General features: G+C 43.6%; 1 protein-coding gene and 1 long non-coding RNA gene across 2 annotated transcripts; both read left to right on the forward strand.

Annotated features, from left to right (window-relative positions):
• The first annotated feature begins 834 nt into the window (after nt 1-834).
• On the forward strand, nt 835-12,283 carry LOC145112250 (uncharacterized). Its single transcript, XM_079048436.1, has 2 exons — nt 835-1,210; nt 11,631-12,283. The coding sequence occupies exons 1-2, from the start codon at nt 835-837 to the stop codon at nt 12,281-12,283; spliced, it is 1,029 nt and encodes a 342-aa protein (XP_078904562.1).
• Nucleotides 12,284-13,020: 737 nt separating this feature from the next.
• On the forward strand, nt 13,021-14,213 carry LOC145114139 (uncharacterized). The gene is made up of 2 exons (XR_013710942.1): nt 13,021-13,289; nt 13,745-14,213. It is a non-coding gene; the product is annotated as an uncharacterized LOC145114139 (long non-coding RNA).
• The last annotated feature ends 3,374 nt before the right edge of the window (nt 14,214-17,587 follow it).

The raw sequence follows: 17,587 nt of genomic DNA on the forward strand, positions 1-17,587 counted from the left end.
CAGGTACGTTAGAGTAGGATAATGATGGATACTAATGAAGTTAAGAGGGTGGCGGCAACGTAAAACGCACAAGCAAATTGACAAAAATACCCCTCATGTGAGGGGCATGTGATGGTGTTTGATGGCTTAAATAAACGCCATATGCCTCAAGGATGGCTACTGCAATTTTTTTAAAACCACAATGATTGGTCCTATCAAAATTCCAAAGGTTGAACCAAACTTGAGAATTGGGACAAACCACAGGGACTAAAACCGTAATTTACTCTATTAGATAGATAGAATAGATATGACATTTCACCTACAACTAAAATTGTACAACTACCACCCACAAATACAAATTGTACCGAAAGCTAATGGTGTCAAATGTTACATGTTAGTGTAAGTATAAGTTTCTTCATGATAATCAAGATCATATAAAATTTATATTTAAATGCTTTTCAAAATAAATATAAAATTTGTATAAAATATATACATTGTAGCTAATGAAAATAAAATATTTTTATATAACTTTACCTGATTAATGACATCTAAGAAAGGTATTGAGCTTTTAAACGAAATTTATGTAAAACTTTATAAAATCATTACATTTTTACCAAGTAAGTAATATCTGTAGTAAAACAAAAAATTCTAAGCGTTCGACTCATTAAATTGGGGTACTTAGACTCGGTGCTCTCTCATATGGGTTTTTGTATCAAATGGAGATCATGGTTTTGTGGTTGCTTGTCCTCCTCATGTGCTTTGGTAGTTGTCAATGGCTCTCTAACTGAGGACTTCAACATCACGAAAGGCACCAGACAAGGAGATCCACTCTCCTCAATGTTGTTCATAATAGCGATGGAGGGACTAAATTATGTGATGAAAACCAAGGTACACAAAGGAATCTTCAAAGGAATCAAAGTCCTAGGAAACGACCCAGTCTTATCCCATCTGTTCTATGCTGATGATGCACTATTCATTGGTGAATGGTCCCCTTTAGATCTCAAAAACTTCTCTTCCACTCTCAAATGTTTTCAGGTTTCATCCGGATTGAATGTTAATCTTCAAAAATCAAAGGTAATTAGTGTTGGCGCTTCCGCATTTGAAACATCACAATGCGCTCACCTTCTCGATTGTGATGCTGGTTCTCTACCTTTCGCATATCTTGGAGTCCCGGTTGGAGCAAATTTAAACTTGAAAAAAGTGAAAAAGAACTGGAAACCTGTAGCACCTGGTTCCTGGTATGTATTTCATTTATGTAATTTTACATTTTTGGCCTGGGACTCGGCGAGTTGATGGCCCAACTCGCCGAGTAGAAGCGGGATGAGATGCGGGATTTAAGTATGGGACTCGTCGAGTCGGTCCTGGACTCGACGAGTAGGCTCTGTCTGGACAAAACCCTAATATGAGGGTTTGCACCCTATTTAAACAACCTTATATAGCCTCCATCGCCCCATTATGCTCCCAGAAACCCTCCATAGCAAACCCTAAGTGTTTTGGTGCAAGATCTAAGGCTTTTGAGTGATTTTTGTGGGTTTTGACCACAAGGAAGAAGGAAGAGCATAAAAGGATCAAGAGGAGACTGAAGGATTCGAGTTTGGTGCATCATTTGCAGTGTTTGAAAGGTATAAAGTCTGTACCTTGCTTGCTTATTCGTTTGATCCCTTTTTGGGGAGATTTAGGGCATTTATAAGCCATTCTTGGTAACCAACCATGATTGCAAGCATGGTTAGGGGTCAAAACTTCGGATCTAGGACTTGGGGAGAGTCACAAGGCAGATTGGGGTTGCTTTTGCACTCAAGGAAGGTCCCATGCAACATAAGAGCCATTTTAGGGCCTTTTAGGCTCAAAAGTCCCATGCATGCACGTAAAGTTCGTGACTTTATGTGCTAGATCGAGCTTAGGGGCTTGGATCTATCATTTGGACAAAAGTTGTACATCAGAAATCGAGAAAATAGGACTTGGACGTTATCGACTCGGCGAGTCCGTTCTTGGGACTCGACGAGTCCAAGGCAGAAAGTCCCCATATCTGTTGAGGGTCAAAAGAACACAGTTGGGTGTTAGAAGGGTTGTAGAAGGTCCAAAGGAGTGACCCAACGTACTGGACTTAGCCTTCAACCTGGACTTCATGGGACTCGGCGAGTCCATGAACAGACTCGGAGAGTCCAAGGCAATCTCCCAACTTTTGAAGATGAACTCGACGAGTTGTTCATACAACTCGGCGAGTCGAGGACAGGACGTGTTCATAGAATGAAGATGGACTCGACGAGTTATTCATACAACTCGGCGAGTCGGATGAAGGTTCATCAGGGGTTGTGTAGAAGGAGAACTCGTCGAGTCGTTGCTAAACTCGACGAGTAGAGTCGTGGATGAGGACAGTTGAAGAGATAGGGACTCGACGAGTTGGCGGCCCAACTCGGCGAGTCGGGTCAACTGGAAGTTGACTTTGACTTTGACTTGGACTTGGTCAGGGGTAAAATGGTCATTTTACCCTAAGAATAGTTATCAGACTCTGATTGAGTGTTTTGTGGGGATTATAGCCAGAGGATTTCCGGAGCAGCAGCAGACAGAGATTTCCCGTACAGATTATCAGCGACTACTCGTTCGAGGTGAGTTACCTTTCAGTAGCGGTGGGTCTACGGCCACAATGCCGGCCCACCAGTAGGAGTTGTATGTTAGATGATTGTCTTTGTGATATTCATCTAGGGTTGCTGCTACCTGATATGTTTATGTGCTAGCATGATATGTTATGTGTTATATGTGATAGTGTTAGTAGGGGGAGAATAGTCCCCAAGTTCGGTCGTTAGGACCGAAGGGTAGGTCGGGCACCCCAATATTGCCTGACAGTATGTTCATGCTATGATATTATGTGGTAGTAGTAGGAGGTGAAATAGTCCTCGGATGTCGGTCGTAAGGACCGACGGGTAAGTCAAGCACCCCAGAATGGCTTGACCTGGGTAGTCAGGCACCCCAGAATTGCCTGGCAGTATATGTGTGTTATGTGGTAGTGGTAGGGTTGAAATAGTCCCCGGTAGTCGGGTGAAACAGACCGACGGGTAAGTCAAGCACCCCAGAATGGCTTGACCTGGGTAAGTCAAGCACCCCAGAATGGCTTGGCCTGGATAGTCAGGCACCCCAGAACTGCCTAACAGTATGTATTGTATATGTGTGGTACGATGGGGGGAACTCACTAAGCTTCGTGCTTACAGTTTACAGTTTTGGTTTCAGGTACCTCTTCAGCGAAGGGGAAAGAGCTGGCGCGGTAGCGGCACATCATACACACACGCATTGATTTTCGGCACTTGAGATATTCTGGGATTGTACTCTGACATGTTGCTATTATATGTTTTGGGTTTTTAGACATGATACATTGATTCACAAAATGATACATTGTTACGCAGATTTCTTATGAATGTTTTATAATCCGTTAATTAAAATGAAATTTTTGGACTCGAAATTTGGGATGTTACAAGTTGGTATCAGAGCCCTGGTTTGAGGGATTCGGACACACCTTTGGGGTGTCTGAACTTAAATCAAGGGATTTAAAAGATTTTTACAAGAAAAATGGTTTTCTAAAAGCTAAGTTAAAAGAGTTTTGAGAAAGAACGAAGTGTGTGATGTGCGCGACCGGCCGAGCTCAAGTAAGTATTCCCCAAAGTACCCATACAAGTTTATATTATGTTTATCAGTTTCAGTAGAATAGCATGTTAGAATAGGACTAAGGATCTAGGAATGATGCCTTATGTGCCTGCTTTATGTGCTTCAGCTTATGAGAATTGCATGCTAGTATTGAGTAGACAGTAATAGGATAGTCTGTTTAGGTTATGCCTGGTAGTATGAGCTCAGCATTGTATGCTAGTAAAGTTTCCTGTTCTGAGGATAGGATTGCTTGAGATCGATCCCTTTTGGTCTGAATGCTGCTTGCTTTGTGTTTTGTGGGACTTTGAGTGATGGGAGTTAGCTGTTAGGTGAATACGTTAAGTCACATGTGATAAGGGTTGGATAATCTTAGAGGATTGGATTTAACCCTATTGCGCAGCTCTTGTTTGAGTCTAACCGTTGTAGGGACGAGTCTTTTACTCGAAGGATTATCTGAGTCTCGTTACATGTGATGGTATTCAGGTAATGGCTAATTGGCATTACAAGGAGGCCTTCAGCAGCTGAGGACCGGTTTGGGTGGTGTCAGAGATTTTCCCTAGGGTAAGCCTAGGATGAGAGTAGTAGAGATCAGTAACAATAGTAGTGACTTGGTGGAGTCGAGGCGGTTCTTGAGGAAAGTACGGATAGATGTGGAAGGTAGTATGGGCCCGTACTACTGAAAGCAGAGGATTTGTACTTGAATCGAGAAAGGCTGAGGCAAGACCAAGGAGCTCGTGATGGATGTGATCCCTCTAGATGTATCAGTATCACTGACGGTTGTCATTATGTATTGCAGAATGGTGGTACTACGTCCGAGGCCAGCAGTTGGCAGTTCAGGAGAGGCATCGGGTTCGGGCTCAGGTTCCGAACCAGTGGATGATAGGCTACGCGAGTTTATCGCGTCCGAGATCACTAGAGGCATCCTTGATGCGACCCCGGTCATCTTTGGGTCGATCAAGGAAGGGATTGTCGAGCTGATGGAGGATCGCCTCCGAGCGTTCAGGAGCGACATGGCGACCAGCCAGTCGGGATCACGCACACTGTCCTTTAAGGACTTCAGGGGCAGTGGTGCGTCAGATTTCCATGGGGCGAAGGACCCCATTGTGGCCAGACGGTGGATTGCAGACATTAAGTCTGCACAGTTGACCAGCTTCTGCCCTGAGGGGTCGAAGGTGAGATATGCAGCAGGATGCTTGAGAGATAGGGCCAGGGATTGGTGGGAGTCGGTTGGTGACTCTCTAGGAGCCCCGACGGTTGAGGCTATGACATGGCCGGACTTTGTGACTCGGTTCAGAGCGGAGTTTGCACCTGCAGTGGAGCTCCAACAGTTGGCGAGGGCGTTCTTAGATATGAGACAGACTACGGAGACTGTGGCGGAGATCACCGCCAAGTTTCGGGATAAGGCGTTGCTAGTGCCCCAGTATGCGGGAGATAAGGATATGAGGAGGACCCGCTACCATGACATGCTGCGAGCCGACATTCGGGAGCATGTTAGTTTTTCAGCTTGCCCTACCCTGGATTCCATGATTGCCAGGGCAAGGGAAAGGGAGATTGATCTGGAGCACATCCGGAAGAGGAAGGTAGAGGAGGGGCAGGTGACTGGGGCTTCGGGGAAGAAGCCCAAGGGACCAGATGGTAGGCCGAAAGGCCAGCCAGGACAGGGCCGCTGTAGGAAGTGCGGAAGGCAGCACGAGGGAGCATGTAGGTTGGGATCGTTGGGCTGCTACAAGTGCGACAACACGGGGCACTTCAGCAGGGATTGTACCGCCCCTCCACCCACTATTCAGACATCTGAGTTGCTGTGTTTCCACTGCAACCAGAGGGGCCACAAGAAGGCCAGTTGCCCCCAGTTGTCAGCAGCAGTGCCAGTGAAGGCGCCAGGTCCAGCGACCCTGCGGATTACTGATGGCCGGCAGGGCAAGGCAGAGGCTCCAGTGGTGAGGAGCCGGGCTTTCCAGTTGATGACCGAGGAGGCACGCGCCGCACCCGATGTGGTGACGGGTATGATTCTTTCCCTCTGATTTATTTATATGATGTTTATGATATTGATATGTGCTCTGTTTAGGATCGTTCCATGTGAATGGTATCCCAGTTCAGGTATTGTTTGATTTGGGTGCTACCCGATCGTTTGTTTCTCTTGCGCTCAGCAAGAGGTTTCCCAAGTCTTCAGGCGTGTTGGATTGCCCTTTAGAGGCAGAGATTGCCGATGATCGATCGGTGCGAGCATCAGCGGTATTCCGAGATTGTGTGTTGAGATTATTCGAGGAGCGCTACCTGGTAGACTTGGTTCCCATACCTTTGCGGGGGAACAAGGTTATTATCGGCATGGATTGGCTAAGCCCCAATGGGGCGGTGATCGACTGCGCGCAGCAGTTGGTGCGGATCAGGACCCCAAGTGGGGGAGAGCTGGTGATTCAGGGCGAGAGGCCACAGTGAGGACCGACTTTATGTTCGGCAGCAAGGGCTAGGTGTTACCTTCAGCAGGGTTGCGCAGGATATGTCGCCTATGTCATGGATACCCGGGAGGCGGGAAAGGCGACGGTGAGTGACGTTCCGGTGGTGCGAGACTACGCAGATGTGTTCCTGGGATACCTCCAGAGCGACAGGTGGAGTTCAGGATCGACCTAGTCCCTGGTGCGGCCCCGATAGCCAAAGCACCGTATCGGTTGGCTCCTCCTGAGATGCAGGAGTTGTCTACACAGCTGCAGGAGCTGTTAGAAGAGGGATTCATTAGACTGAGCAGTTCACCCTGGGGAGCCCCGATCCTGTTTGTGAAGAAGAAGGACGGGTCGCATCGGATGTGTATAGATTATAGGGAGCTAAACAAGGTAACAGTGAAGAACCGTTACCCACTCCCGAGGATTGATGACCTCTTTGACCAGCTACAGGGAGCATCTTGGTTCTCCAAGATTGATTTGCGATCAGGGTATCATCAGATGAGGGTCAGAGAGGAGGATGTACAGAAGACTGCGTTCCGGACGCGCTATGGCCACTATGAGTTCGTGGTGATGCCTTTCGGGCTCACCAATGCTCCTGCCGCGTTCATGGACCTCATGAACCGCATGTGTAGACCGATGCTGGATATGTCTGTGATAGTTTTTATTGACGACATCTTGGTCTATTCCAAGACGTAGGAGCAGCATGAGGAGGATCTGCGAGAGGTTTTGGATACTCTGAGGAGAGAGAGCTTGTACGCCAAGTTCTCCAAGTGTGAGTTCTGGTTGCGCGAGGTGCAGTTTCTTGGGCACCTTGTCAACCAGAACGGTATTCTGGTCGACCCGGCCAAGGTGGAGGCCGTGATGAGATGGGAGGTTCCGAAGTCTCCATCTGAGATTTGGAGTTTCCTGGGATTAGCCGGCTACTATCGGAGATTCATCCAGGATTTCTCCAAGACAGCCGTACCCTTGACGCGGCTGACGAAGAAGGCCGTAGTCTTTCGTTGGGGGCCTGAGCAGCAGGCAGCGTTTGAGACACTGAGGCAGAGGTTGTGCGAGGCGCCGATCTTAGCCCTGCCAGAGGGCGTAGAGGATTTTGTTGTGTACTGCGACGCGTCTATATCAGGTTTGGGCGCGGTATTGATGCAGAGAGGGCATGTCATCGCCTACGCTTCGAGGCAGCTGAAGCCTCACGAGGCGAACTACCCGACGCATGATTGGGAGCTGGGGGCTGTTGTATTCGCCCTCAAGATTTGGCGTCATTACCTCTATGGGGTTCGTTGTACCATTTACACGGACCATAAGAGCCTGAGGTATCTCATGGACTAGCCAAATCTAAATATGAGGCAACGACGGTGGCTTGATGTGGTCAAGGATTATGATTGTGAAATCCTCTACCACCCGGGGAAGGCCAACGTTGTGGCCGACGCGCTTAGCCGCAAGGCAGCGCCGATCAGGGATACCTGCATGAGGATGACCGTGGTTACTCCACTGTTGGAGCAGATTCGAGAGGCCCAGCAGGAGGCCATGAAGGAGGAACATCGGAAGAGTGAGCGGATTGTAGGCTAGGTTTCCTCCTTCGATTATGATAGCCGAGGGCTGTTGACCCTCCACCGCAGGGTGTGGGTGCTGTACCACAAGGGTGTGCGTCAGGTTCTGATGGAGGAGGCGCACAAATCTCGATTCTCCATTCATCCCGAGGCGACGAAGATGTATAGGGATCTTCGTCTGGACTATTGGTGGCCCTGCATGAAGCGGGATGTGGCATGGTACGTGGAGCGGTGCTTGACCTGCAGGAAGGTCAAGGCCGAGCATCAGAGACCACACGGCAAGATGCAGCCGTTAGATATCCCGCTGTGGAAGTGGGAAGACATCACGATGGATTTTATCACAAAGCTTCCTAGGACCGCGCGGGGAGTGGATTCGATTTGGGTCATCGTCGATCGATTGACCAAGAGCGCCCATTTTATTCCAATTCAGGAGAGCATCTCGGCCGAGAAGTTGGCCGACATCTACATCAAGGAGGTGGTGGCGCGGCACGGGGTGCCAGTTTCGGTGATTTCAGACAGGGATGTGCGGTTCACTTCCAGGTTTTGGAAGAAGTTTCATGACGAGTTGGGTACTCGTCTGCACTTTAGCACTGCATTTCACCCGCAGACGGATGGTCAGAGTGAGCGGACCATCCAGACTTTGGAGGATATGCTGCGGGCATGTGTGCTAGACTTCGGTGGTAGCTGGGATACTTACCTCCCATTGGCTGAGTTCTCGTATAACAACAGCTATCATGCGAGTATCGATCGTCCTCCCTTCGAGATGTTGTACTGGAGGAAGTGTAGGACCCCGATATGTTGGGGTGAGGTTGGCCAGAGGGTCATGGGGAGCACCGAAGTGGTGCTCAAGACGACAGAGAGGATTCAGCAGGTTCGGAGCAGACTTCAAACTGCTCAGAGTCGGCAGAAAAGTTATGCCGACAAGCGCCGATCAGACCTGGAGTTCCAGGTCGGGGACATGGTTCTCCTGAAGGTGTCGCCATGGAAGGGCGTCATCCGATTCAGGAAACGGGGCAAGTTGGGCCCCAGGTACATTGGACCGTTCAGGGTCCTAGCCCGGGTGGGCAAGGTGGCGTACAGGTTAGATCTGCCAGCCGAACTCAGCCAAATCCACATCACTTTCCACGTCTCTCAGCTGCGGAAGTGCCTGGTGGACGACTCAGCAGTAGTACCCTTAGAGGACATTCAGGTCGACGACAGCCTGAATTACATTGAGCGACCTGTAGCAATCCTCGACCGGAAGTCGAAGGATCTGAGGAACAAGAGGGTGGAGCTCGTAAAGGTGCAATGGCAGCACCGGAAGGGCTCGGAATGGATCTGGGAGCCGGTGGATGAAATGATGGAGCATTACCTAGAGCTGTTCCAGGATCGAGCAGCAGACTTCGAGGACGAAGTCTAAAAATAAGTGGGGGAGATTTGTAGCACCTGGTTCCTGGTATGTATTTCATTTATGTAATTTTACATTTTTGGCCTGGGACTCAGCGAGTTGATGGCCCAACTCACCGAGTAGAAGCGGGATGAGACGCGGGATTTAAGTATGGGACTCGTCGAGTCGGGTCCTGGACTCGACGAGTAGGCTCTGTTTGGACAAAACCCTAATCTGAGGGTTTGCACCCTATTTAAACAACCTTATACAGCCTCCATCGCCCCTTTATGCTCCCAGAAACCCTCCATAGCAAACCCTAAGTGTTTTGGTGCAAGATCTAAGGCTTTTGAGTGATTTTTGTGGGTTTTGACCACAAGGAAGAAGGAAGAGCATAGAAGGATCAAGCGGAGACTGAAGGATTCGAGTTTGGTGCATCATTTGCAGTGTTTGAAAGGTATAAAGTCTGTACCTTGCTTGCTTATTCGTTTGATCCCTTTTTGGGGAGATTTAGGGCATTTATAAGCCATTCTTGGTAACCAACCATGATTGCAAGCATGGTTAGGGGTCAAAACTTCGGATCTAGGACTTGGGGAGAGTCACAAGGCAGATTGGGGTTGCTTTTGCACTCAAGGAAGGCCCCATGCAACATAAGAGCCATTTTAGGGCCTTTTAGGCTCAAAAGTCCCATGCATGCACGTAAAGTTCGTGACTTTATGTGCTAGATCGAGCTTAGGGGCTTGGATCTATTATTTGGACAAAAGTTGTACATCAGAAATCGAGAAAATAGGACTTGGACGCTATCGACTCGGCGAGTCCGTTCTTGGGACTCGACGAGTCCAAGGCAGAAAGTCCCCATATCTGTTGAGGGTCAAAAGAACACAGTTGGGTGTTAGAAGGGTTGTAGAAGGTCCAAAGGAGTGACCCAACGTACTGGACTTAGCCTTCAACCTGGACTTCATGGGACTCGGCGAGTCCATGAACAGACTCGGCGAGTCCAAGGCAATCTCCCAACTTTTGAAGATGAACTCGACGAGTTGTTCATACAACTCGGCGAGTCGAGGACAGGACGTGTTCATAGGATGAAGATGGACTCGACGAGTTGTTCATACAACTCGGCGAGTCGGATGAAGGTTCATCAGGGGTTGTGTAGAAGGAGAACTCGTCGAGTCGTTGCTAAACTCGACGAGTAGAGTCGTGGATGAGGACAGTTGAAGAGATAGGGACTCGACGAGTTGGCGGCCCAACTCGGCGAGTCGGGTCAACTGGAAGTTGACTTTGACTTTGACTTGGACTTGGTCAGGGGTAAAATGGTCATTTTACCCTAAGAATAGTTATCAGACTCTGATTGAGTGTTTTGTGGGGATTATAGCCGGAGGATTTCCGGAGCAGCAGCAGACAGAGATTTCCCGCACAGATTATCAGCGACTACTCGTTCGAGGTGAGTTACCTTTCAGTAGCGGTGGGTGTACGACCACAATGGCGGCCCACCAGTAGGAGTTGTATGTTAGATGATTGTCTTTGTGATATTCATCTAGGGTTGCTGCTACCTGATATGTTTATGTGCTAGCATGATATGTTATGTGTTATATGTGATAGTGTTAGTAGGGGGAGAATAGTCCCCAAGTTCGGTCGTTAGGACCGAAGGGTAGGTCGGGCACCCCAATATTGCTTGACAGTATGTTCATGCTATGATATTATGTGGTAGTAGTAGGAGGTGAAATAGTCCTCGGATGTCGGTCGTAAGGACCGACGGGTAAGTCAAGCACCCCAGAATGGCTTGACCTGGGTAGTCAGGCACCCCAGAATTGCCTGGCAGTATATGTGTGTTATGTGGTAGTGGTAGGGGTGAAATAGTCCCCGGTAGTCGGGTGAAACAGACCGACGGGTAAGTCAAGCACCCCAGAATGGCTTGACCTGGGTAAGTCAATCACCCCAGAATGGCTTGACCTGGGTAGTCAGGCACCCCAGAACTGCCTGACAGTATGTATTGTATATGTGTGGTACGATGGGGGGAACTCACTAAGCTTCGTGCTTACAGTTTACAGTTTTGGTTTCAGCTACCTTTTCAACGAAGGGGAAAGAGCTGGCGCGGTAGTGGCACATCATACACACATGCATTGATTTTCCGCACTTGAGATATTCTGGGATTGTACTCTGACATGTTGCTATTATATGTTTTGGGTTTTTAGACATGATACATTGATTCACAAAATGATACATTGTTACGCAGTTTTTTTATGAATGTTTTATAATCCGTTAATTAAAATGAAATTTTTGGACTCGAAATTTGGGATGTTACAAAACCTATCACTGAAAAGTTTCATAACAAGCTCTCCCATTGGAAATCTAGAACCCTCTCGTCTGGGGGATGTTTAACCCTAATAAAGGCGGTACTTGGAAATCTCCACACCTTTTACATGTCATTATTTCGGGACCCCATTGGTGTCGTTGAAGAGTTGGAAAAAATTAGAAGAAAATTTTTATGGGGCGGTAACTCTGAAAGAAAAAAAATATATCAGGTCTCTTGGGAAAAGGTGGTTGCATCCAAAGCTAACGGTGGTCTAGGGGTAGGATCCATCCGTGCGCTCAACATTACACTCCTAATCAAATGGTAGTGGAGAATTAAAACTGAACCTACATCTTTATGGGCAAAAATAATAATAGACAATCACAATTTGAAGAACAAACCTACAGACTATCTTGCCAAAAAGAACATTAATAGTGTTTGGAAGAACATAACTGGAGTGAAAAACAACATTGAGACAATGGGAATTCAACTCAATGATCTCTCTAAACAGATTGTAAAAACGGGTAATAAAACGCAATTTTGTCACGACATATGGGTTGGAGCGGAGAAATTAAAAGTCACATATCCAAGGTTGTACGAGCTAGACAGAAATAAGTCATGTAAAGTGGCTGAAAGACTCAATTCAAATAGGAACAATTGGCAATGGTCATCCAACCCAGCTGACGCTGGTCTCACCACTGATCTTGAGAACCTATTAGCGGTCACTACATCAATTTGCTTCCTTCCAGGTGACGATCACATCTCATGCGTTATTGCACCCGATGGCTCATACAGAGTTGACATCATGAGAAAGAAAATTGAGGCGGAAACTGAGGTGACCAATAACCCCACCATAATCAACCGGTGCAAACTGATTCCTATCTGGAGAGCCTTATTGAATCGAATTCCATCAGACATCGCCATCGCCCTCGCAAACAGGGGTATAAATATTGACATGTGTGCTTGCAGTTCTTGTAATGATGATATTGAGGATGCAAACCATATTTTGGTATCGTGTCCTTTTTGCTAAGCTATCACAAACAATACTCTTCGGTGGTGTGGTATTACGAATGTACATGTTCAAAATATAGCAGAGTTACTAACCTTTACTGTGAATTGGAGTTCTAATCAAAAGAAAAAGGAGAGATTGACAATAATTTGCTATGGATTACTATGGAGGGCTCGGAATGATCGTTTATTTCAAGCAAAATTTACAAATCCAACTAAAGTGGTGGAGTCCATCAAGGCAATGGTTTTAATGTAGTTGAAATATGTGAGCAAAAAAGTTATCTGTTCTTGGGAAATTTTTTGTTCTTCCCCATTTTCTCTCTAAAACAATCTATTTTGTAACTACTACTCCCCTTTCAACATCTTGTTTTCCGGGCTAGCTTTTTTATATTATATTCGCCGTTCAAAAAAATAATAATTTAATAAGAGTTTAATTTAAAAATATAATAAAAAAACATTAATGATAATGTTTTTTTTATGTTGATTGTTGATTGAAATTTTAGAAAAAGATTTAAAGATTTTCATAAAACATAACCCAGAGATAAAAGCCAAGTGAACTAACTGGCAGCACATACCCAGGCTTGGATATATGGAGTTGGCCGGGTCAATACCATTATACGACTGCATAATTGTAGATATGTCTACTACCCGTGTTAATATCCACTTCCCAACGCTTAAATATTTTAATTAACTCGTGGCTTTCATAGTATATAATATAGAAATAGGAACGCTTGAATATTTTAATTAACTCGTGGCTTTCATGGCATAATATACAAATAGTGTGTGTTTGATACTTTGATTTGCCTTCTAATCGGATCCAAATATCGGCTGGATCCAAAATATTCAATTGGAATTGAAATGTTTGATAGTCAGTCCAAACCTTGGACCTGGTCCATTTGCTGATTCGATCCCCTACGCAACATTGGACAAACTTGGGCAAATATCGACTATTCCCATTTTGCCCTAATCGTCGCTCCACATATCAGCCTCCGACTTTACAGCCTCCGACCACCTTTCCTCCGACTCAGGTGCGAAAATCGTCTTCCTCCGACCACGCAGCCTCCAACCACCCTTCCTCCGACTTATGTGTGATTTGATTTCTGAATCGATTTCTTTCAATCGTTCATTCAAGCTTGATGAATCGATTTTTACAAAAAAATGTTTGTTCATTCAACCACCCTTCCTTCGACTTATGTGCGAAATTTTTTGTTTTGTTTTTAATATATAGCTTTATGTGGATTTGAGTTTAACATTTTTAATTTCTGGGAATTTGAAGATGCTTTTGTTTCACATGGATTTTGGAACCAACACTTATGGCATTATCTCACCAGATACGCAATTTTCTATGTATATTTGATAGGAATATAATCTGATTTGCAACACCGTATCACTCGATTCTGATTACTTTTAAGTTAATTCAGTTCATATTTGTATAATCAAGCTATTTTCAAGTTATTGACTCGTTTTGTAACTTATGCTGCAGGATACATAATGACTCAGATACTGCTCCATGACAAACTTCATGTGACAATCTACGAAGTTAATCTTCATTCGAGTGGTGGAGGAAATAAATTCACGAAGGGTTATGTCACTGTGGACTACGACTTTCATATTTTGGTTTTTGTTCATCATCCACCATTTCAGAAAACGTGGTCTATCCTAGAACTTTGGGCAGGTGCGGTGCGGTTCGGTTCGGTGCGGTTCGGTGCGGTTATTAGTCAAAACCTCACCACTAACCGCAAATGCGGTTAATCCATTTTCAAAACCGCTTAGTGCGGTTATTTTTGCGTTGCTGTTAGGCGGTTATCTTTGCGGTGCGGTTTGACGGTTATTTTTGCGGTACGGTTTTGTTTTTTTTGTGTTGTGGTTATTAACTGCATTGATTTGGTGCAGTTATTTTGTGTGGTTTTTAACCACAGTTTAGAGCTCAAACGGTTTTAAAAGTTCAAACATATTACTTGTAATGATAAAAAAAATCATAAGGTATAAGACAATTAACTTAAATCACAAACAACTAATATCTTAAAAACGTCAAATCAATAGTAATTAACAATAAATATCTTAAAATTGTCTAATTTCACAATTTTTCAAAGTTAAACATAACAAAAAACCAACACTTTTGTCTTCTAGTATTTTATCCATCTTTCATCCATGAAACTTGTCTTACTTTCAATATTTAATATAGGGATAATGACTTGAAAGGGTAACGAACTTTCGACTTTGTTCACATTTAGTCACTAAACTTTTTTTCGTTATCTATTTGCCACTGAACTATTGAAACTGTTCACATTTTACCCTTATGACCGGTTGTTACCGGTCATAAGGGTAAAATGTGAACAGTTTCAATAGTTCAGTGGCAAATAGATAATGAAAAAAAAGTTTAGTGACTAAATGTGAACAAAATCGAAAGTTTGTTTCCCTCTAAAAAAGTTCAATGAATTGAGCGCTTTCTCATTCCCTTTTTGGTTTTATAATCATTTTTTGATTATAAAAAGGGGGAGAGATTTAGATATGGAAATTCGAAAGTTGAAAATTTCATATTATGCGGACTTGAAGACCGAAGTGACCTCGAGTATTTGAAGTTTATAAAATGATTCGACTGGAGATTCGGAACTGATTTCGGTTCATGATGGGTTTGGACTTAAATTTTGGGTAATTTTTTGGAGAATGAGAAACTCCTAATTACCTTTTGATGCTCGGTTTGTATGGTCTCACATTCTAGAACCTAGATTGAAAAGTCATGGAAGAATTGAAGATTTGAGGTTCATCTCTACATGTGTCATGTTTGAGGCTCGGTTCGTGAAGTTTCTCGAGTTTGGAAGATTTGAAGCGGGTTATCCATTCCTAACTTTGAGAGGGAGAATGTTGGGTACAAAGTTATCCATGTATGACTTTATAAATGGTTTGACTTTTATAGACTCACTTGCATGTGGTAAAGTAACCTTGTGACATATGAGAGAGAGAGAGAGAGACATTGGTTTTTTATTTCGGTTTCGGTTTTTCATTTTTTTTTAAATATATTTTTTGGGGTTTTGTTTTATTTATTTCATAGATTTCTTCATCAACAAATGTTGCTAGAATTTAACAAAAATAAATAATTTGCTAAAACATAATACAAGAGGAAGTTTGTTCACATTTAGTCATTAAACTTTTTTTAGAGGGAAACGAACTTTCGATTTTGTTCACATTTACTTACTAAACTTTTTTTCATTATCTATTTGCCATTGAACTATTGAAAGTGTTCACATTTTACCCTTATGACCGGTAACAACCGGTCATAAGGGTAAAATGTGAACAGTTTCAATAGTTCAGTGGCAAATAGATAACGAAAAAAAGTTTAGTGACTAAATGTGAACAAAGTCAAAAGTTCGTTACTCTTTCAAGTCATTATCCCTTTAATATATTAATAATTAATAAAAAAAATATATAGATAATATATGCGGTGTGGTGCGGTTTTTTTGCGGTTTTTGAAAACTAATAATCGCACCGCACCGCAAATTTGCGGTTTTTGAAAAACAGAAAACCTCACCATAAGTTTTTTATTGCGGTTGCGGTTTATCGGTTGTGGTTTTTACGGTTAATTTTAGTTGCGGTGCGGTTTTTGCTCACCCATACTAGAACTCGATTTCAAAAAACTCTAGAACACAAAACTCGAATTAAAAAACACACGATATCAGAAAAATCCTAGAATGCAAAACACACGATTTCAGAAACACGTGATATCAGAAAACCCTAGAAATTGATTTTAGAAACTCAAAAATCATGTTTTCGTAATCACAGGATGCCACTGTCAATCACCAACCTTGTGCTCCTCCTCACGTGCCTCGTGTTCCTGCTTCAATTTCGCTTACGTTCCATTAAAACCGACTATAGTGGGTAAAAAGACTAAACTAACATGTAAAATCTAAGTTTAAACCCTTATAAAGCTAAAAAAAAAAGTTAAGGAACTTTTTAAACCAAAACATGAAAATTTGTAGAGTTTAAATGAAATTAATGTTGGGTTTTCTCTTGGGTTTTTTAGCCCATGAGGAAAGCCCACTTCTTTAGCCCATGTGTGTGTGTATATATATATATATATATATATATATATATATATATATATATGTTACATGTCATAATTTCATTAACACACAAAATTTTTCAGTCACCAAGAGAGTTAGAGAGAGTAAGAAGCAAAAGAGGGTTTTTTTCTCAATTCCCATTTTTGAAGATACACCTTCAGTGTTTGGTAATTTCCCGTAGATCCAACAGTGCGTTTTCTTTCAATTTTGGATAGCTGCTTCCTAACATCGACACCTTCAGATCCTACGGTTGAATTGTCGAGATCAGCTCCAGAGACTCGGGAATTGTCGCTTCTGTTTGCTGTTGGAAATCAGGAACGTTTTTGGTGATATTCTTCTTTGTCTTTGCTTATTTGATTCCATATGCTTGATGTGATTTAGTTCCAAGTATATGATGATTATTGTTTGCCTCTAGTACATCTAGAGAAGACTTTGTATTGCTCTAATATTGATGATAATGGATTTGAAGTGGTTCTAGTAGTCCCGTGGTTTTACTCTCATTTCTTAAGAGGTTTCCACGCTAAAATTTCGGTGTCTTTATTGGTTGATTACTTATTGTTTTGGGTTGATTATATTGATCATATAACTTGCATTGGGGATGACTTGTTGAATGTGAAAATATCTTATTTGTTTGCATCCTAAAAGGTTCATTCAAGATGAGAATAGTTTAGTCAAACGAAGTATTATTCCGCATTGTTAGTTACCGTTGTGGCTGTCTTTTTCCCATCAGATTGGTATCAGAGCCTGGTTCTTGTTATTAGGTTACTTGCTTGAAAAATGGAAGCTAATACAAATAGGATTGTAAATTTGAATGGTTCCAATTATCAAGTTTGGAGAGTCAAGATGGAAGACCTTCTTTATGTGAATGGTTATTATATGCCTGTGTTTAATACTGAAAAACCTGAAGATAAAATAGATGCAAAGTGGAATATTTTGCATAGAAAGGTTTGTGGGTATATTCGACAATGGGTTGATGATAATGTTTTGAACCATATTAGCGCGGAGATTTATGCTCGTACTTTGTGGAACAAGCTTGAGCAGTTGTATGCTCGGAAGATCGGGAACAATAAATTGTTCTTGATTAAACAGTTGATTGGCTTGAAGTACCATAATGGAAATCCTATTAGTGATCATTTGAATTCTTTCCAGGGAATTATTAATCAGCTTGCAGGAATGGGTATCAAGTTTGAATATGAGTTACAAGGTTTACGGCTCCTTGTCACTTTACCGGATTCTTGGGAAAATTTTAGGACATCCTTGTCCAA

This window comes from Lactuca virosa, chromosome 5 (assembly GCF_052849685.1).
Source record: "Lactuca virosa cultivar CGN04683 chromosome 5, Lactuca_virosa_CGN04683_v6, whole genome shotgun sequence".
Lineage (NCBI taxonomy): Eukaryota > Viridiplantae > Streptophyta > Magnoliopsida > Asterales > Asteraceae > Lactuca > Lactuca virosa.